At 58.4% G+C, this 21223-nt stretch overlaps 1 protein-coding gene across 1 annotated transcript; it reads left to right on the top strand.

The window, feature by feature from the left end:
- Positions 1–1398: 1398 nt before the first annotated feature.
- Positions 1399–21223, top strand: MTMR11 (myotubularin related protein 11). Its single transcript, XM_065420288.1, has 17 exons — positions 1399–1462; positions 6494–6566; positions 8674–8816; positions 9283–9355; positions 9876–10018; positions 11202–11286; positions 11424–11571; positions 12997–13084; positions 13579–13667; positions 14007–14131; positions 14937–15003; positions 15267–15337; positions 16563–16735; positions 18045–18215; positions 18747–18992; positions 19344–19622; positions 21149–21223. Exons 1-17 carry the CDS (start codon positions 1406–1408, stop codon positions 21221–21223), a joined length of 2106 nt encoding a protein of 701 aa, XP_065276360.1. The 5' UTR covers positions 1399–1405.

Genomic DNA, 21223 nt, shown 5'->3' with positions numbered 1-21223 from the left:
CCAACCTCACCCCAACAGCTGCCGAGGTTCAAAGGTGGGCTACAGTGTGGGAACAAAGGTCCAAGGGGCGGGAGATGAGGAAACCAGTGTAGGGAGCTCTGAGTGATGCAGGAGGCATTTGGTATAGGCAACACCCTCCAGATAACTGCACTTTGCTCTCCTTAAGTACTCGTCAGCTGCAGATCTTAGAGCGCTTGATAAACATTCACTGCTGCGGAGGCTGAAAAACATACAGTTGCCAATGCTCACTGTATTTGGTGTTTTCATTAAAGCCCCAGCTCCCGGAATCATGTGATTAAATAAGCACCTCAGCTTTCTAGCTGTTGTGGTCATACAGAAAAGCTTGAAACTGTGACCTGAGTGTGACCCCGAATGCTCCGAGCCCAGAAGACAAATGAAAATAATTGAAATTAAAAAAAAAACATCATTTTTAAGGCAGTCTCACCATTGTTTGAGGCCTGATACATTTTTTAAAGTGCTTGGCCTGGCAGTACGGGGAGGTTAAGTGACTTGCCCAAGCTCACGGAGCGAGGCGGCAGTCAAGGTGCAAATAGAACCCAGGAGTCCTGACCCCCAAGTCCCTTGCTCTAACCAGTAGCCCCCACTCCCTTCCAGGAGCCCTGATTTCCAGCTCTCATATTTAACTGCTAAAATCACACTCCCTCTCCGGAGCTGGGGATAGATTGAGGACTCCTGACCGCCCCCCCGGCCAGCCTCCCCAGCTCTCACCACTAGACCATCGTCCCTCGCCAGAGCTGGGAATAGAACCCAGGAGTCCTGGTTCCCAGCCCCCTGCCTCGCCGCTTTGCCCGTTCCGCGGCCAGCCGTGGCAACGGGATTAAATTAAAAACTGGCTGGCGGCGGAGAGGGGGCGTGTGTGGGGCTGGCGGGGCAGCGCCCAGAAAAGGGCCCGGGCTCCTTTAAGACTGCGGCAGCTTTCAGCCTCTTCCCAGGACCCAGCGGGTCAGTTTCCCCGGGCGAGGGGGGGGAGACCCGCAGCTGAGCGGAGCCGCCCCCCCGGGAAGGAACCGGCTCCCCCCCGCCCCCAGCACCTTAGAAGGGACCACGAGCCCCGCCCCCGCTGCATCCTCCCACCTGGGGCTGCCTCCTGCCGCGGCTGGGAGGCGAGTCTCTTCCATGCCGGCTCGCCATGCAGGGTCCCCCGCCAGCGCGCACTGGGGCGCCTCCCCTGCCGCGGGGCTGAGCAGCGGCGGAGCCCCGGGAACCCGGGCGCGGCCCCAGCCGGGCACCTTCCTCGCCATGGACTGAGCGCGCTGCCGTCTCCGCCAGGGACCGGGACTGGCCCCTTGCTCCCCCCCTTCCCTTCCCTTCCCTTCTGGGGGGTTCATTCCCCCCGTCTTCTCCCCGCTGGGTTTGTTTTTATGGGGCAACAAGAGACGTGACCATGTTATCGGGCTCCAAAAACTCCTTTAAAATCCAGCAGCACGCGCCGGGCCCTGCGGTAAGTGGGAAGGGGGGGGGGGGGTGTTTGAAATGCTGGGGGGGGGGGGGTAGAAGGGTTGCATGGGGGGGCTGCAACCATGTGCATGGTGTGGGTGGGTGGGTGCGCTGAGAGCCACTGAACCAAACTGGAAACCCTCCAGGATGGAAGGAAAAACCCTTCAATCAAAGGGGGTGCTGGTGCACCCCCAATTCCAGCACCTAGGGTGGCCGGGGGGGGGGGGTGGATGGAAAAAAAAAGTTTATGTGCGGAGTCTCCCACCCTGCCTGGGTCCTGAGGGTGTCTCCAGCCGGGGTCCTGGCTGTTGGAAGCAAAGTGGTTATTTTTTGGGGGGGATAGCATTGCCCCCCTCCTTTGTTTTGTAGCCTTGGTGTTAAAATTGCAGGGGGGGGGCTGCAGGGGGCGCGGCTCCTTTCGGTTCCGTCCAGCCCCCGGGGTTGCGGGGGGGTGTTTCGTGCTCCTGGCGCACGCCAGCCCAGCTCCGGGTTTCCCAGCCAGCAGCCCCGCTCCCCACGCGCCTGGCTGGCCGGGCTCGGGTCTTTCCGACGCCAAGCGCCGCGTGTGGTTGCCCCAAACTCGGTCATTTTTAGCAGGGCTGTTTGCGCGGTACATTCTGTCCTCGGCTTCAGCGCCTGGGCAGGGCCGCCCCCCCCCCCCCCTTCTGGGACCAGTTTTTGCGCTGTCCACTGGGCTGGTAACCAGGCGACTGGAGCCTTTTATCCAAGGGGCTTTGTTCTTGCTCTTGCGAACGGGGTGACCCCCCCTTTCTTCTTGCTCCCCCCAAACCTCCAACACGTCCCGAGTTTGCGCAGGGCTTCCCTGGGGCTGGAACGGGTCAGCTGGCAGGGAAAGTTTGCCTTGGCTGCGGGGCTCTGTGCATTCCTTGCATAATGAGACGATTGTTTTCCACCGCCGAGCAGAAATATGCTTCGGAGGAGCCAAGCGCGCCCTGGCAGGAGAGCCAGCGAGTCTTTCAAGACTCAAACAAGCCTCATTTGTTGTTTGTGTTGCATGGAGCCTTGGCCCAGGAGCCCCTTCTGTGCTAGGCGCTGGACAAACCCAACACTCAGCCCCTGCCCTGCCCCAAAGAGGTGACAGGTGGAGACAGACGCATGGGGGAGCAGGGGGAAATAATGAGACAATAAGGAGGGAAGATCATTGCTATGATTTCAAGGGGGGAGAAAACCACTTTATAAAGGGTGGGCGGGGGACCCAAGTCTTGGTTAGACCTTTTCAGTGCTCTGCAGTGGGACTCAGGAGGCCTGGGTTTTGTTCCTGGCTCTGCTGGGTGAACTTGGGCTAGGCACTTCCCTGTTCTGTGCCTCAGTTTCCCTGTTCTGTGCCTCAGTGGTAAAATGGCGGTGATTATACTGACTGACTTTGAGAGGGTTTTGAGAGCTACTCATGGAAACAGCTAGGGAGTATGCGCTCTGTCCTGGTACCTATCAGTTAGGACGAGGCGGTTCCCTATCTCGCTGAAGATCTAGGTTCGATCCCCATCGTATCTGACTGAGCACATCATGGATTTACCCTCACAGCCCCCTGTAAGGCAGGACGGTTATCCCAAGGGGGAAACAGAGGCACGGAGAGGCCAAGTGACTTGCCCAAGTCTGTGGCACCGCAGGAAATTCAACCCTAGGAGCTAAACTTCCTAACCCTGCTTCCTCCCATCTGTTGCTCAGTGCCACTCCTCTTTGGACTCTCTTCCATTAGCCCTCATGGTTGGGAAATTTAGCTATTTGCTGCCAGCTGTTCTCCCCACCCCAGGGAGAACCTCGCATGGAATGAATAGCTTGCTGACCCCTAACATTTTGGTCCGTGCTTGGGGGATGTCTCACCCTGCTGTCATGGCATAGCTGGGGGCTGACAGGGCACTGGGCCTCCCATATGCTCAGTGGCGTCACAAACCAGTTACTCAGGGCTGCTCTTACACAGTTTTTGTAGCACTTTACGCAATACCTGCCATGCTGGGTCAGGCGAAAGGTCCATCTAGCCCAGTATCCTGTCTTCTGACAGTGGCTGGTGCCAGGTGCTTCAGAGGGAATGAACAGAACAGGGCAATTAGTGAGTGATCCATCCCCTGTCATCCAGTCCCAGCTTGTGGTAGTCAGAGGTTTAGGGACACCCAGAGCGTGGGGTTGCGTCCCTCACCAGCTTGGCTAATAGCTATTAATGGACATAGCCTCCATGAACGTATCTAATTCTTAACTTTAACCAAAGCTGTTTGCAATGTGTATAATTAACGCAGTACAACCCCTAGTAAGGATGCAGTTATTCTATAAAGGTGTCTCTGTAATGTAGCTGAATAAGCTATGCTGGTATAAAACACCTTTACGCTGTTATTACGTTACTATTGTAATGTAAATAATAACATGCAGGCTGCAGCATTGGAGAAATGCAGCCACTTCAGGGGTGGAGGTTGGTAGCCAACAGCCAAGGGGGAAGGTGGGATCTGGTCCAAGGATACTGAAAGAATGTTGTTAAAAAGTCAGATTTAAAAAAAAAAAAGGGGGGGGGGCAGGAGAGAAGGGATCCGAGTCCTCCATTCGCCTGGCTGGGGCGCAATACAGGAATATCCAGACTGCTTTGTGTTGCAGCATATCCTAGGAAAGGGAGCCTGGAGGTAGGTTTGCCTGGATTAGATTTTTGCTAGTAAATGTTGATGAGCGCCAATTTCCCCGTGCGCACGTGCCACCCAACGAAAAAATCTTTCCATCGCTGATAATCGAAATGGACAGCTAAGCAAAGTAAGAACAACGTTGCTTGAGAATTTATTAGCATGATTTTAAGGCTGTTTACCTTGCATATTCTGAGATGTGCTGTTGACAATTTGTTTTTTTTTTTTAGTGGCGATAAAGCTTTTAACTTTTTGGGGTCTTAGCCCCTGATGTCATTAAACAATTACTGCCTGACCCTCCCCCCCCTCCCCACATTGTCTGAGCCACATAATTTCGCACACCTGTGAAAAATTATTTAAAAAATTTGATTTCTGCGAAGAGGTTCTGGGAACAAGGTGCGTGTGCCTGTTCTGTGTGTTGAGCTGCAGGCATTAACGGAGGGGTTGCAGCAGATCTGTTTGCCTCAGGCTGGTTCTTAGCAGCCAGGTGGCCAGGCGTGAAAATGCCAGTCGGCACTGACTGTCCTCTCTTTCTGGCAGCCTCAGAAGTGAGGTCAGACTAGATGATCTGGCCTTGCAAGCTACCAATGGGCAGTGAAGACTAAACTCCCCTCTCTGCCCTATAGGGGATCTCTCCAGAACAGGGCTGAGTTGGGTGGGAGTGCGTCTGGGTGCCCACCAAACTTCCTCAGAGATTGCCAAGGTCCTAGGGGCTGTCATCTTGTCCCTTTCACCAGCTCTAAGATCCCTGGGGCTGAGAGTGGTAAACGTTTCTGGATTATACATTTGCAGTGACTTTGACTTGCGCTGTTTTGGGCCCTGAAGGTTGTTTACAGCTGCAAGGAGGTTTCCGGCTCGCTATCTGATCGGGTAGAGGAAGGTATACTGCAGTAGTTCCACTTCATTTGCTCTCTCTCTGCTTAACAAAAATGCCAGATAACCTTCAGTTGTGGTTTAGGTTTCAGGCAGTTATGTTCCGGCTAATCTTTCCTCTATGTAGCTGTTCCCTGGTAGCGTGGCACTCAGATCTTACCCTGCGCCCTCGGCTGGCATTAGCCCGCTGCCCTCAGTTGGCACGAGTGGTCAGGAGACTTTGGCTTGCTCGGGGATAGCCAAACCAGCATAGCAATGTGGCTAGCTGAAGAAATCATAGCTTTCAGAAGGGACAGACCACTGTGACCATCTAGTCCAGCCTCCCGTAACACCGGCCAGAGAACTTGCCCAGAATAATTCCTCGGCCAGATCTTTTAGAAAAACACCCCACCCTGATTTAAAAATGGTCAGCGATGGTGCCAGGACTCCTGGGTTCTATTCCCAGCTCTGGGAGAGGAGTGTGGTTTAATAGGGTGTGTGGATCTATTCCCAGCTCTGTTGTGTGACGTTGGGCAAAATCATTTTAATCTCATTGTGCCTCAGTTTCCCCATTGGTAAACTGAACTAGAAAGGTGACGTGATGTACCCAAGGCCCCAGAAGGGAGTCACGGTTGGAGATGGGACTAGAACCCAGGAATCCTGGGTCCTAGTCCTGTGCTCAGGCCACCCCCCCACCCAAAAGCATCAGATTTTAAAAATATTATTGCCTGGGGCCCATTTAAACAACCACCACCACTGAACAGCCACTCATGAACTGGGGCACAGGGAGGGGAAGTGACTTGCCCAAGGTCACCCAGCAGACTAGTGGCCAAGTGGGAAATATCCCCCCCCAGCTCTCCTGGGCCTCAGTCCACTGCAATATCCACTAGACCACGCTATCTCTCATGCATGCCATCACCGTCCTGCCGTATGATTGTAAATGGAAGGGGGCGGAGTTTCCACGTAAGAGCCACTGCTTGTAGATCCCAGTGTGGCTAACCCCAAGCATTCAAACAAATAAAAATCACAAGCCCTGTCCCAAAATAATCATGAGATTGGCTTAAAAATCAGGAGATTTTAAACAAATGTTTGGTTCCTTGTTTTTTGCCTCCTGGTTTCAAACCCTTTAGAGGTTGTGTTTTGTCGCCTTTTTTTTTTTTTTTTTTTTCCCCCCTGCAACCACCAGGCCAGGAAACTTCCTTTCATTCAAAAATAAAAGCTGAGATGCTCCGGACTCCAGGGAGTTAGGGCTTTAAGAAATATACCCCAGAGGCCGGCCACTCTGAGAACCTTGCGACTGGCTGAGGCTTGTGCTGTTGGAGGGGATGGGGTCAGAAGTCAGGACTGCAGACGGGAGGAAATAATTGACGAGCGGATTGGGTTAAACATTATTTGCTTTGCAGCGCTCTAGTTAGGGCCCCATTATATGGACATAGGCTAAAGAGACAGCCCCTGCCCCAGAGACCCTGAAAGGTGGCGTCTGGGTCTCCAATGTCTGTGAATTAGCCCACAGGAAGGAAAGGGTTACATCCAGTTAACAGCAACCTGTTCTTTCTTTACAGCTGAGAGGTCCAAAGTCCTCTGACATGAACAGCAAGAGAAACAGAAACGGCCAGGCTTTCCCGTGTATCCCAGGTATCCCCGCTGGCTACGCGGGAGTGGGTGGCTTGTGTTTTGAACCCCCGGTTGGGTTTCCTTGGAGCTTTCGCTCTGGTTCTAAAGAATAATCCCTAGTTCCAATTTAGCGCTTTCTAGCTGCGGATTTCAGTCGCTCAGTATCACAATCCCCATTTGATAGGTGGGGACACTGAGGCACAGAGCAGGGCAGTGACTTGCCCCAGGTCACGCAGCAGAGCTGGGTATAGAACCCAGGTGTCCTGAGACGTCGCATGGTGCTCTAGCCACTAGACCGTGCTGCTGCCGAGCGCTGGAAAGGACCGGCAGCAGTGGTGTCTCTTCCCTGTTCCTTAGCTGCACAGAGGCGGGCACAGCTGGGCAAGGCTGGGGGGGACTGTGATGAGGTGTCTGTCTCTCCCACCCCCCTCCCCCACCCCCGAAGGCTCAGAATCTGTCCCTGGATGTCACAGAATCACAGAACTGTTGGGCTGGAAGGGCCCCCGACAAGCCCCCTGCGCTGTGGCAGGACCGAGTGAACCTAGACCAGACCTAGAGTCCCCACAGACTCTAGTCACACACTGCTCACCTGTGACTAGCAGGTGGAGGAGCCCTTCCTTCCCTGGCCGCAGCCCCTTCACAGCTGTTGCTGCGACTGGGCCGCAGGGTCCAACAGCTGCTGGATCTGCTGTCAGCCCAGGCTCCCCCAGGGGGGTGGGGTGCCAGGACTCCTGGGTTCCCTCCCTGGCTCTGGGAGGGAGGCAGGACACCTGGAGTACAATGATTGGAGAGTAGAGAAGAAGGATGGTCCACAGGCTTGGACACTAACTGAGAACTGAGTTCAAATCACTGCTGTGCCACAGATGACCTTGGGCAAGGCCCTTGGCCTCCCCGTGGCCTCAGTTTCCCACCTGGACAATCAGGAGAACAGCACTGCCCTGCCTCCCCGGGGGTGTGCATGAGGGCTAGTACATTGAAGGATGAGTGCTTGGATACTATGGCGCTTTAGTAGTACTTTTATAAAAATCACTAAGCTGGGCCCAATCCGGATCCCCTTCTTCCTTAAGAGCCTTTTGCTCGTGCTCTGTGTTAGAGGCATGAAGGGTTAAATCGGGGCTCCGAGCAGCAGCTGTCTGAACGCATTTTCTGGCTAGGATGACGAGCTGCAGGCAGTGGCCGGAGCAGATGCTTTGTAGCTGTTCTTTGCTAGTCACGAATTCAGCAAAGGCACCTGTTACCCGGGCACTTCCCTTTCATGCCCAGCGTGAGCGGCAGGGCCCATGTTCCCCAGGCCTGGGCTGGGGGAACTCGAGTGGGAGCGGATCCATTGTTTGGCTTTTCATTCCCCCCCCCTGCCACACTCCTGGTGTGGACCATCCCATCCCCCGCTATTTCAGGGCTTCACTGCAACCTCTGGCCAGGGGCTCTGTGTGGCCCCCGCCTTCCCCTCCCTGCCCCATGCCGGGGGCTCTGTGTGCCCACCTTCCCCACATGCAAGGATCCTTGGTCAAGAGAAAACAGCCCCTCCCCACCCCCGTTGTGAAACCCCCTAGCCGAGGGCCAGCTGTTCTGAGCACGGCCTCCATTTTTCCCTGTGGAGGCGTTCTGTGGGGCAAGCCCCTTCCCCGCAGCTCTGCTTGTCGTCGCTTGCGGGTACGATTTGCTGCCTGATCTGGGGCCTGCTTTGCAGCAGCGCTGAGCCCCGGCCGCTCCAACTGCAGCCCCCTGAGGATCAGGCCTTCGGACCTAGACACCGAAAGTTACGCCGGCTTGTAGCTGTGGGCGCAAAGCCCACCTGGTCTGGTTACAGCCGGGCTGGATGTCACGTCCTGAAAGGTCCAGACTCTCCTCTGGGGTAAATCCACCTGGTCCCGCTGCAGCCCACAGAGCTCCATCAGTTTACGCCAGGGAAGGATCTGGCCCCTCGGTGTGCTTTTCACCCCTGTGGCATTGCACGCCCCTAGCCCAGTCTCTCGCACGGCTCAGCATCACTCCCCAGCCAGCCCTGGGCTCCTGCCTCTGGCCCCCTCCTTTCCAGCGCCCCGAGGAGCCGGTTTCACTGGTCGTTCCAAACCACGGCGTTCTCCCAGCTCGCCCTGACCCCTTCCTCTTGCCCCCCACCCTGCAGGGGAACATGTCCTGGAAGAGGCAGCTCGCGTGAGGAAGATTGTCCGCTCCAGGGATGGCGAAGGATCCATCCTGGGCACACTGTATTGCACCAACCTGAGAGTCGCCTTTGTGCCAGAGCCGGCCCCGGGTGACACGGTGGGGGTGAGTTGGAGGAGGCCTGGTGGGAGCCGGGACGGTGTCGTCGTCGGCCGGGCAATGGGGGTGGGGGGGGGGGTCTGGTGGGAGCCAGGATGGTGTCGTCGTTGGCCGGGCAACGGGGGTGAGGGGGCCTGGCGGGAGCTGGGATGGTGCTGTCGGCAGCCGGGCAACGGGGGGGGGGGGGGGGGGCCTGGCGGGAGCTGGGATGGTGCTGTCGGCAGCCGGGCAACGGGGGGGAGAGGGGGGGCTGGCGGGGGCCGGGACGGTGCCGGCGGCCACTTAAATTGCAGCCCTGACACTCTCTGGCAGACACCATCCTCCTGGCCCGCCGTAGCCCCTTGGCCGTGGTGCCGGGGTGGGTCCCCTGTGCTAGCCAGGAGGCAGGTTCGGCGAGTGGGGATGTTCCTTCCCCGTGCCGGGGGTGGGGGAATGGGCCTGATCTCTAAGCGCTGCTCCTTTCCCGCCGTAGGCCCCTCGCTGTTCCACTTGCCTGCACAGTGAGCACGACGTGGCCCTGCCCTGCATCGGGAGGCTGGTGGCAGGTAAAGGGGGGGCAGGAGGGGTCCACCTAATCAAGCCGTATCCCCTCCGCCGCTGTGACGAGTTTGGCGGCTCTCAGCCCGTGTGGCTCACTGCCTCCGTCCCAGCATCCACCCCCCTGGCTGGTGCTGTGAGCCCCTCGTGGGTCGTCCCAGTGGCAGAGAGGCCAAGGCTGGCCTGTGGCCACCCATCTGTCCCCTTACCTGCGGGCAGGGATGGGGCCGTGGTGCCTTGGCGGGGGGTGGCACAGGAAGACTTGCCCTTGCTGTAGTTTGCAGGGCCACTCTTGGAGTGAGCCGTGTGCTCTCCCCCTGGGCTTCCCCATCACCCGGGCAATCCTGATCGGCCGTTGCCAGCTCCACCCCGCACCAGGAGTGATCTCCATGCAGTTGGCCTGGGGGCCGATCCTGCCCCAGTCGCCCCCACACTGGAGGCTGAGTCTTCCCAGCTGCCCCAAGACTCTGATTGTTGCCTGGCCTCCTGGGTCTAAGCCCCCTTCCTCCACCTGGTTTTCCCCGGCAGTGAACAGCTTCACCAAGGCCAAGGTGCTGACAGCCAACTCTACCCTCAAGTTCATCCCGGAGGAGCTGGTCCTCTACTGCCGGGACTTCCGGGTGCTGCGTTTCCGCTTCCGCGACAGCGGCTTGGAACCCCGGGCCTGTCAGGTGAGCAGCTGCCATTGCAGACAGGGGCACCCTCCCCGGCCGGTGATTCCCAGGGCCCAGCGGCTCAGGGCTTCGGGACCCTTGGATACGGATGGGCACCTCCAGTGGACTGGCTCTGAGCTGGACCCGCTTGGGACTCAGGGGCTGGGCACAGCGGGGGTTGTTGCTCTGTGTGTCGCCTGAGTGGGAGGATGGGACCCTCAGGGGGTTGTTTGACCCCTGGGTGTGGGATCTGGTGGATTAACATGGGACTAGGAGCAGGAATTCTGGGTTCAGTTCCTAGCGCCAGGAGGGGAGTGGGATGAAGTTGTTTGGGGGGAGGCTGACTCCGGGCAGGGATGTCCACACTGCTCAGCACAGGTAGGCAGACTCCTGCTAGCCCCGCTTGAGCTCCTGTGCTGAAGACAGCAGCGAGGGCGTTGCGGCCGGAGGGCGGCTCAGAGCCGGGGGCTGGGCGGGCTTGGACTCCAGCGACTAGCTCGGGCCACAGCGTCCACACTACTGTTTTCAGCACGCTTACGAGTCGGTCTCCCCGGGCCGGGAGTGGCACCGCTCAGCTGCAGGACAGATGCAGCCTGTGTGACCTGGAGCAAGATGCTTCGGTTTCTTCCCTCTTTCCCGAGGTCCCTTTCCTCAGGAATCTACCTCCCACAGGGGGTCAGAGCCGCAGAACCCTGGGCAAGGCAAACCCCACCCTTCCCTCCCCGACCCCGTCTAGCGATCCTCTGATACCCTGATACACCCATTGTCCCCAGCTCTCGTCTCTGCCTTAGCTGGGACCCGCCAGCAGCTCCCATTGACTTCACTGGGGGTTGTCAGCTCGGCGCCTTTGAAAACCCAGCCTGTCACGCCCTGCCCCGGAGAGAAGCCCCGAGCGGCAACGTTCCGATTCAAAGCTTGGGGCGGGGTTTCCGCTCCAGCGGGGTTGGCCGGGGTCCCGTCACGCCCCTTCTGTTCGGCTGCCTGGCTCAGCGATGGGCCTGCAGCTGCAGTGACTTGCGCTGGTGATTTGTCCTCGGCTACAAATCTCCGTGGGTCAATGCTGCAAGCGCTGCCCTGCTGGGGGCCTTCCTGGATCCCCAGCCTGGCAGCATACCCTCTGCCCTCCCATTGGCACCCAAACCCTGCCCACAGCCCCAGACGCCGTGAAGATCCCCTGCCAAACATTGCTGCTGTTTTCCAGGTGACGCTGGCCATCGTGCAGGCTCAGGAGAGCAGCAGCGCCAGCGCGGGGACGTGGTACGACAGTGGCGCTATAAGGAACCTGGGTAAGTGGCATCTCCGCTTGGCGTGCAGCTCTATCCCCCAGGCCCTGGCAGCTTGAGGGGCCCATCCCTGGGGTGGCTGGACCCACGAGGCGCTACCCTGCTCGTCCCTAACAGCCATCCCTCCTGTGCGGCTTCAGAGAACGCCTGGCTGAGCACGGAGGAGTTGTTGTCCCCCCCGACGCTGCTCTTCGAGAGGCCCTGCGACTGGGAGAAGGAGCTGAGGCGGCTCGGGGCTGCTGGCTGGAGGGTCAGCCCCGTCAACGAGCGCTTCGACATGGCCACCAGGTAAAGCATGGACCGGGGTTGGGGGGCGAGTTAGATCCTCGTGGACAGCTCTAACCCCGGCCCATGGCATGGGAGCGTGTTACAGCCGGGGCAGCGGAAGCACCCTAGAAGTGTGTGTGTGGGGCCCCACAGGTCCCTGAACTGTGGCCCCACCTCCCCATGCTGTCCTGCCCATTCCCCTGCCCTCACGCTGCCAATTCCTCCCCAAGGCCCTGCCCCTTCCCTCAAGGCCCTGCCCCATGCTCGCTCTTCTCCACCCCTCCCCCGTCACTCGCCCTTACGGCTGGTAAAAAGTGGGAGGGCCCTGCCCCGCCCTGTTCCGGTGCCCGTGGTCACAGCCTCTCCGGGTGCACTCCAGTAATTGGGACTCCCTAAGCTACGGAAATGCCCTCGGACCCCCTTTCTACAGCGGTTTTGGTGCTCAGCCCTCGGCTACAGTCCCAGGTCCGTATCGATGGCCCCCTACTGGATTGAGCGTCCCCTCCATGGGCATGTAGCTTCCTCGAGTGGCCAGAGAAGCGCAGTGAAAATGTTCACGATTTCGAACAGTGTTTCGGTCCCGAAGGCAAGGGTGGTCGGGGGCAAGAAGTCAAAATCTCAAACGTTTCCTTGAACTGGAAAAACTTTTTTAGTTTCCTTCCGATTTCGACCCTTTGACATTTTTGTTTTACTCTCATTCGCTCAAGTTTCTAAACCAAACGGGGCTTTGAACCGGAAAACTGGAATTCCTCGTCTTGCAAATATCAAAACGAAACATTTTGACAGCTTTTGGAGCTTTTCCCCCAGATGATTTTGATTCACAAAATGAGCCAAAACTAACCACCTTTCCCGCGGAAAGCTCCGGGTTTCAACAAACCGACGCTTTCTGGGGGAAAATCCTTAGCCTGTCAAATTCCCGAGAGCTGGAGGTGGAAGGCCTCTCTGGGGAGAGCTGGTGGGAGCTCTCTTCTAGCACACGTGGGAGGGACGTTGGCTGTGGACCAGCAGACCCGGAGTTCTCTTCTCTGTCTGTGTGTGTTAATTGGGATGGATCCGGGCAAGTCTTGGGAGTTGTGGGGGTGGCAGGCACCCTGCCTACAATCCGGGATTTGGGAATGGCCTTGTAACAGGGAGATCTGCCTCCTTTAAGGGCCAGGGGCCATCCAGTCCTGTCTGAATATCAGACCTGGTGAGGAAGGGGCAGGTGATTCCTGTCAAGGTCTGAGAGTGCTCAAAGGGGGAGTTCTGCGAAGGAGGCAGGTGCCGGAGTAATGGAGTGGGAGAGGCCTCGAGGGTCCCCCATCCCGCTTTGGTTGTAAGGTTTGTGTGCAGCACCTGAACAGGCTCGGGGCCAGGCAGGAGTGCTGCCTGGGCTGGGGAGATGGGCCGGCAGCCCTCCGCACATGCTCTGAGCCGGTTCCCCTCCAACTCCGCTTCCTCCCGCAGCCTCCCCAAGTACCTCTGGGTCCCCAGCAGGCTCCTGGACAACGAGCTCAAGAGGGCCTTCGGCCACTTCAACGCGAGGCGCATCCCGGTGAGTGTCTCCTGCCCCGGGAGCAGGCTGTGAGCTGCCGCCTTGGGGTGGGGAGGGCGGTTCTGAACGACCTCACCAGGTTCTGGGGATGGGGCAACCACTGGGGGGTGCCGTGGGAGGGTGGGGTTCTTACTGAGGCAGGGGTGCATTTGGCCAGCAGGGTGGAATAAGGTGTGAGACACCCCCCCCCCCACACACACACACACACCAGGCTGTGTTCCCTGCGGCTGGTGCCCTATGAAGCTGGCCAGCTATCAATGGGTGACTACGCCACTCCGGAACCAGCCAGGGAGGGAAGGCTGAGGGAGGGTCTCCACCAGGTTGTTTGGTGGGGGTGTATCACAGAGCCAGTTAGGGGGAGGCAGGTCCCTGGAGCTGGGGGGAGAGGAGGAAGGCGGGAGACAAAGCCCCAGGGCGCGGGGCCCTGGCGTGCGCAGTGGAGAGCCTGCAGCCGGTGGAGTTTCATTTCGTTCCGTTTCCCTTTGCCTCCCCAGAGGCTGTGCTGGCATCACCCGGGAGGCAGCGACCTGCTGAGAGCTGCCGGCTTTCACGCCGATTCAGACCCCGAGAAGGAAGACGTGAGGTACGAGCCTCGAGGACATGGGAATGGGGCTGCGCTGCCCCAGTCTGGGAGCTCAGGGGAGCTGGGGTGGAAGACTCCCAAGGAAAACCCAGCTGCTCTGGGGGGGCCCTCAATAGGGGGCGCTCTCCCCTTACAGTCAGTGCTGGCCCCAGTGCAGCACTAAGGGGCACTGTGCTGCAGGGAGCCGGGTGGGTGATGTAATAGGGGGTGCTGTCCCCTCATAGCTGGTGCTGACCCCAAAGCCCCAGTGCGGCATTAGGGGGCGCTGTGCTGCAGGGCTCCATAACCCCGACCAAAGAGGTGATTCCACCTCCCCGGTGCGGCTGCGTTTCTCCGCAGGTCTGTGGAAGTGCTGATGCTCGCCGGCCACGCCCAGTGCGTGATAGTGGAGACCGCCGCCGACCTGCCCAGCCCTGCAGAGATCCAGTTCTCTTACCTCAAGCTTCGGGCCCTCTGCCTTCCTGGTGAGACCCGGCCTTGGCCCCGGAGCTGAGATCCCCTCTCAATAGGAGTCGTTCGCCTGAGCCGATGCCTGGGGAATCCCAGGCAGTAACTAACCAGCTCTTCAGCTGAGAGAACCTGGGTTACTTTGGATTGGATCCCACTTGGGAATCATGGGACCATTATCACTAGTTTGTATCTGATGCACCTGTGCTGGATTTCCAGTTTCCCCTCTCTTGCTCGAGGTGCTTGTCTAGCCCCACCGTTGTCCTAGTGTCTCGATGCTATGGGTTATATCCTCCCAATCCCCCGGCAGGTGGGGAGGTATTATCCCTGCTTTATAGGGGGAAAGGGAGGCCCAGGGAATTACATGATTTGCCTAGGCCGATACTGTAACCCCCAGGCTGTCTCTCCCCTCTTGGAAGCAGCTGGCTGTTTGACGCAAGGAAGCCAGGGCTCCCTAAAACAGGCCTGGCTAAAGCCAGAGCACGAGAGGCAGATAGGACTGGAGGGTCTCTTCCTTCCATGTCTGCTTCCTTGTCCTCTCTCTGGGACAATTCTTGACCTGCCACAGAAAGGGCAGCCCAAAGGAACTGAGGAGACCTGGGTTCTGTTCCCATCTCTGCCACAGACTCTGTCTGATCTGGGTCAAGTCACTTTACCTCCTCTGTGCCTCATTTCCCCTGTCTGACCGGGGATGATCGTTCGCTCCCTGCCAAGGGGGTGGTGAGGATTAAAACCCAGTAACGATAACCCGGCGTGATGCGGATGGAGGCTGGATAAACCCCTCCGCAGCCAAGGTAGTAATTCGGAGTGGCTTCCTTTCAGACTCCTCTGTGGCCGATGAGAAGTGGCTCTCTGCCCTGGAGGGGACACGCTGGCTGGAGCACGTCAGGTGAGAGCTGCCCCCCTATACGCTGACACCTTAAATCCAGCCACACAGGCCCTACAGAACATCTGGCAGGTGGCTGGGGCTGCGTAGCTACCATCCCTCTGTTGGGAGCTGTCCCCAGCCATGGGGGTGGAGCTCCCTGGGGGGAGTGGCTGGCAGGACCATGCCTGGCTGGATGAGTTTCAGATGGTGCTGGGGGCCAAGGGGGTCCTTTGCTTCCCATTGGCTGCGGGGTCTTTGTCAGTAATGACCCCCTCTCCTTACAGAGCTTGTGTGAGGAAAGCGAGCGAAGTGGCTGCCCTGCTGGTGGAGAGGTCCCGCTCCATCATCCTGCAAGGTAGAGTAAGTCGTTCCCTCCTCTGGCCCAGGCACAGGCTGGATGCCCTGAGGCTGGGCCAGGTGTGGGGTGAGCTCCTGGGTTCAGGCTCTGTGATGCCTCCCAGCCCTGGGTACTCCCAGGAAGCACCTCGCTACTACCTGTCCTTTGCGTGAGGCAGGCTTGTCTCCCTGCCCCCACCAGCCACGGGCCATGCAAGCACTCCCCTCTAGTCCTAGGTCGTGTGGGCCGGGCTGTCGCTCTGTTGGCTAGCGATTGGCCCACCGAGGGTCTCCGTGGAGGGTCCTGCCCCGGTGCACTGGCCACTGGCAGCATTCACCGACTCGCTGCTCCCAAAGAAGCAGCGCACCCCAACTTCTCTGCTTCTGGTGAAACCGAGGCTAGCTTTACATGGCCGAGCCCAGAACTGCAAGGAGTAGCAAATGGCAATGTGGGGAAACAAGTGGTTACACCTCACAGCAGGCATTCTAGAGCGCCCCCGAATGAACAAAGTCCTCTCCTGTCTCCTAGAGCAATGCTCACCCCTTTACAGCCAGGGTCCAGCTTGGCTCCTAGGTGAAGGCCCCAGTGCTGTTTTTTGCATCCCCAGGATATGTCAGCCCCACCCTTTGTCAGACACCTCCCCTCCCCCCACTGTTTGTTTCCTCTTGTAGATTTCACAGTTTCTTATTTCCTCAATATGCAAATAGGTCTCCAATGTGAGGCATACAATACACAGTAGCCAAACTGCCAGGCAGGGAGATAGGTTTCTGTTACCTCCTGGTGACCTGCCTAAGTCCAAGACTTTAAGAACGTAATTTTCAGATCCCTAACGCCCTAAATATTATCCATCCATCCAGGTCGCAATTACTGTGAAGACCAGTGGGCTACTGGTTCTTGGTAGAGACCTCACATGTCACCCTTGGGTGAACTATTGTGCATATATCTGATCCCTGGGAAACCTTATGCAACCCTGTGCCCTCTGCCTGTTGGCACCAAGGGGTGCCTGGATTACAGCCTCCATGCTGGCCAATGGACGGGCTGACTGGCTCTGGGAATCGGGGACAGATAGAGGGTCATTGGGTGGGTCCCAATCCAGATCCTTGTGGGACATCACAAGAGCTACTGGCGATCAGCCTCCGCGTTGGCAGCTGCAGCAGAGAGGTCTCTGGACAGTGGAGCCATGACGCTCCTCTTGACCCCAGCCGAGGTCCCTCACTGTCTGTACCCTTCCCCCCCCTCGCAGAGTCAGACGACCGGGATCTGAACTGCCTGCTGGCCTCCCTCGTCCAGGTCCTGTCGGATCCCCACGCCCGCACCCAGTCTGGGTTCCAGAGCCTGCTGCAGAAGGAGTGGGTGGTGGCAGGGCACCCCTTCCTCCAGCGCCTCAACCTCCTCCGGGACAACGACCGCGAGGAGGTGAGTCTCAGAGCACGCGCGGCTCCGGCTTGATGCCTGGCTGCGTTGGCCAGACGGGGGGTGCTCGAGAGCGATGGGAGTTCTACCAGCCTGGTCCAGGTGGCACCGAGGTGTCGAATAATCTCCCAGCACGTGGGCTCTGCTCCGAGCACAGCTGGCCGGGAGCGTGGCTCGACGGCCGTGCAAAACGGAGAGGGTTCCCTGGACTGACGGTTGCCTTCCCTCCTCCCCCTTGGGCCCGACTCAGAAAGCAGCTCTGATCCAAGCATTCCCAGCATCTGCCCTGGGCTCTGGATTTCCCTCTGCCGCCAGTCCTGTCGGAATTTGTTATGGTGGGGCTGGGACCAGGGGGCTGGGTGGGAGCAAGTGGCTGTGGAGGCAGCAGCTGGGAAAGTGCGGGGATGGCAGGGTCGGGATCGGAGGTAGCTCCGGAGTCCGAACCAAACCCAAGCGACGCCTCTAGGCTTTGTCCAGTGGGAGACTTGGTTTTCTTGGCTCAGGTTCCACTGTTGTGGTGGGGACCTCTGCTGGGCAGTCTGCGAATGACACCGGTACCGGCCCGCGCGGGATTCCGGTGGGGGCAATTAGCCATTGGAGCGGCTGTTTGGAGCCTTTGAATGGGGATTGTTTGGGCTCTTGCCAAAAGACACGCTCCAGCTCAGTCACAAGCGAATGGGCTCGGTGGAGGAGTCGCTGGGTGACGTTCTCTGGCCTGTGGCCGGGCAGAAGTCGGCTGAGATGCTGCAAAGTGGGCAGGGGAGAAACGAGCTGGTGAGGAAACATGGCCTGGTGCTTCCCTGCTAGCCTGGATGCGCTGGATTCCTTGGTCCAATTCCCCGCTCTGCTGTTGGCTCCCTCTCGACCACAGTTCCTCATCCATCCAATGGGATAATGCCCTTGCGCCACTTCCCGGGGAGCCGTGGGGATAAATGCACTGGAGATGGCGAGACGCCCAGATGCTAAGGAGCCAGGGATGGAACACAGATCGTTTGCTCCCATGTGGGGGCCGTGCCTGAACTCGGATCCCCAGGGCAGGTTGTTCAAGCTGCCCCGGTCAATCGCAGTGTTGCCGCGAGCAGTTTGACGGTATTTCCTTTCTGGGTAAATCTCTGCAGCATTGCTGCACGGCTGGTCAGCAGCTGTTACTTTCCACCCCAGAGGCAGCTGCTTTTCAGTGGTGGGAGAGCGATCGCTGTGCAGTGTTGCTGCAGGTTGTTTCGAGAGCTGCTCTGTCCCGCCCCAGAGTTGGCTGCATTTTTGCTGTTTCCCCAGGGAGGTACTTTTTCTTTTTTCTTTCTGTCTCTTATAGTCTCCGGTGTTTCTGCTTTTCCTGGATTGCGTGTGGCAGCTGCTTCAGCAGTTCCCAGCATCCTTTGAGTTCACAGAGACCTACCTGGTGGCCCTCCACGACAGCAGCTACATACCCTTCTTCAGCACCTTCCTGTTTAACTGCCAGTGGGAGAGAGATCGCAGGAATCAGGTGAGTCCAGCAGTCACTGCCCCAAGCACTATCCTACCATGGGCGGAGAAGGGGGAAATCCGGTGCCGTGGTTAATGCACGGCCTGGGAGTGAGGACTCCTGGGTTCTATTCCCAGCTGGGAGAGTGAGGTATGGCCTAGAACAGGCAGCTGGAGGACAGGACTCCTGGGTTCTATTCCCAGCTCTGGGAGGGAGCACAGCCTAATGCTTAGAGCAGGAGGCTAGGAGACAAGACTCCTGGGTTCTTCTATTCCTGGCTCAGTGCCTGACCTCAGGTGAATCAACGTGCTTCTTTGTGCCTCAGTTTCCCCACCCATAGAACAGGGCGGGGCTCATGCTTCTCTTCCACCTCTGTGAAGCGCTTTGAGATCCTCAATGCATAACATTCCCCTCAAAAGGCCCGCTCCTGGCCCAGCCTCAGTGGGATATGGAGTGCAGCCTCTTGTGGGGCTGGGGGGGAGCAAAGGGATACGGATGTGCATTCGCTGTTCCTTGCGGAGACACCTCTCATGCTCCCTGTTCATCCCCCAGCACCGTGCCTCCAACCAGATCTACGCGCCCGTCAATGGCTGGCGGGAACTCCCTCCCCTGGAGATCCTGCAGAAGGGTGGCCGCCTGGCGAAGGAGAGAGGGGGCCCCTATTTGCCCACCATCTGGGACTGGGCGCTGCGCTACACCACCCAGCAGAGGGCGCAGTTCAGAAATCCTGCCTACGCCAGGGGCAGCGGCAGCCCTACTGTTCCGAATGGCAAATCTGCCCCACTAGGGGGCAACAAGGTGAGTGCGCTGGGCTGCAAACACTGGATGGGACACTAGGAGCGATTGGGGGCAGGGAGTGTTGCCTGGCGGTCATGCCATGGGGCTGTAGGAGTCAGGACAGCTGGGTTTTCTTGATGGCTGCGAGGCCTTTCTGAGCCTCAGTTTACTTTTTTCTGTGTCATTAGTGGAGCTGGCAATAGAACCCAGGAGTCCTGAAGCCCAGTCCTCCCCTCCAGCCCCCAGTCCACTCTCTCTCCTAGGCAGGTTCAGTAAAGTATCCTGCTGTGGGTGAAGCACGTTTTCCCACCCCGTTTTGCTGCTGGGTTTTACTGTCCTGGATTTCCCCCCCGCCCCCATCTCTCTCTCCAGCTGGAAGCTGCCTTGTCTGGGAACGGGGCCATGTACCTGTTTGCCAAGGGGGCCCTCTCACCGCAGACCCACCTCTTCCCCTGGAAGAACGGCTCGCTTTCCAAAAAGGGCTGGTGGCGGGCTCAGTCCTCAGAGAGCCTCAGCGAACAGGACCGGTCCTTGAGGAGCAAACCCAGCGGCTGCCCCCTGCAGCCTGAGGGGCTGCTACTTCCTGCCTCTGCGGGCCCCCTGATCCGGCTCTGGAGAAGGTGTTACCTGCGGGGGAGCCAGGAAGTTCAGGTAACGCCAGCACGGCGGGGACATTAGCAGACAGGGTGGCTGTGGGTTAAGGCTCTGAGCTGGGACCTAGGAGCCACTTCCCTGCTCCACCGCAGACTCCTTGTGCCTCCTATTGCTATTGGGTGGAGCAGCGTAGCCTAGCAGATAGAGCACTGGCCGGGGACTCAGGAGATCTGGGGTCTGTTCCTGGCTCTGCCACTGACTCTCTAGGTCACCTTGGGCAAGTCATCTAGTTTGTCTGTGCCTCAGTTCGCCTGTGTAAAATGGAGATAATCCTGCCCTGCTTCGCAGGGGGTTGTGAGGATAAATCCATTAGTGGTTCCATGGGGTCAGATACCACGGTGATGGGTGTCCGATTAAAAACTGCAGATTAGTAGCAAATTACCTCTCTGTCGAATCTGGGTGTGGGGACGGGCCGAGGATGGTAATGAAGATACTCTGTGTATCCCCTGTAGGTAGCTCAGTATTAATACCCCCTTGTGCAGAGGGGTAAACTGAGGCAAAGTGCAGGTGGCACAATGAGTCGGTTGCAAGAGAACCCTGGAGTCCTGATTCCTGTATTAATTCTTGTTACGATGGCGCCTGGAGAGCAGAGCCCTGTTGTGCTAGGCGCTGTACGAACAGATAATCGAGAGGGTCCCTGCAGAACAGAGCTGGGCCCAGGCTTTTAGATCCAGGGAGGCTGCAGCTGACCCAACTGAGGGGGGGCATAGCTACACAAATATCAAAGAGCCCCGCATGAGAAACCTCTTTCCAGAGGGACCCATAAATAAGTGGTCGATGATGCCCTGTCACTTTCGGTTTCCTTAAAAAGATTGTGATTAGAAACAGACTTCCCCGGCTGAGCCTCCAGAGGCACTGCCGTGCGCTGGCCGTTAGCTAACTACTGAGGTGCTTCCTCTCCCAGCACAGCCTGCCTGAGGGCATCGAAACGTTTCCTGGGCACAGGAGTTGGAGGAAGAACGTAGCACGGTTCTCTGGGGGGGCAGAGGAACGTGGCTCTGGTTTGGCCACTGCCATGGCTTAGATCTCATTAATGATCTCAATCCGCCTGAGCCGGAAGACTCAAAATCCCCGGCAGCTGGCCAGTGGGCTCATGCCAGGCCTGGCTGCTCCGGTGATTTGTGTAAAATACTTTTTTAGTCTGTCTGGGAAAGGCCCAGGGCTGGAACAGCTGGAGGGGCATCGGCCGAGCTGGGCGTATAGGGGGGGGGACCGCAGGCCTGGGATAGCGTCTGCTGCAGGTCAGGATAGACGGGGATTGGTGGGTCTGCACCGGGCACCCAGCCTGCGACAGGATGGAGGGGCATGAACAGAGCCGTGTTACGTGCCCGGGTTGTTCCAGCCGGGGCTGACTTGGGTGAGGGGAGCCAGTCGGGTCCCCCCAAGCCCTTGTGCCATAGCCGAGTCTAGCTGGGGTGCTGTCTCTTGCTCGCCTGGTCACCAGCTCCAGGGCCTGTGCTCCCGGTGTGGACTCAGCCAGCCCTGAGCCGCCCTGAATCTCTGTCTCTGACTCTCCCCATCAGCGCGGCCTCTTTGCCTCCACGCTCGCTGAGCTCACGGAGGAGCTGGACCGGCTTCGAGAGCGACTGGGCGACTGA

The sequence above is a fragment of the Emys orbicularis genome, chromosome 20 (assembly GCF_028017835.1).
Source record: "Emys orbicularis isolate rEmyOrb1 chromosome 20, rEmyOrb1.hap1, whole genome shotgun sequence".
In the NCBI taxonomy this organism is placed as follows: domain Eukaryota; kingdom Metazoa; phylum Chordata; order Testudines; family Emydidae; genus Emys; species Emys orbicularis.
Note: the sequence above shows the minus strand (reverse complement) of the source record. Positions and strands in the feature narration are given on the sequence as shown.

Excerpts from the sequence above, each read along its gene's own strand:
- MTMR11 (XM_065420288.1), top strand. The coding sequence starts at position 1,406 with ATGTTATCGGGCTCCAAAAACTCCTTTAAAATCCAGCAGCACGCGCCG. Across the intron at positions 1,463-6,493 it reads AGCACGCGCCGGGCCCTGCG|CTGAGAGGTCCAAAGTCCTC; the intron begins GTAAGTGGGAAG and ends CTTTCTTTACAG. Across the intron at positions 6,567-8,673 it reads GGCTTTCCCGTGTATCCCAG|GGGAACATGTCCTGGAAGAG; the intron begins GTATCCCCGCTG and ends CCCACCCTGCAG.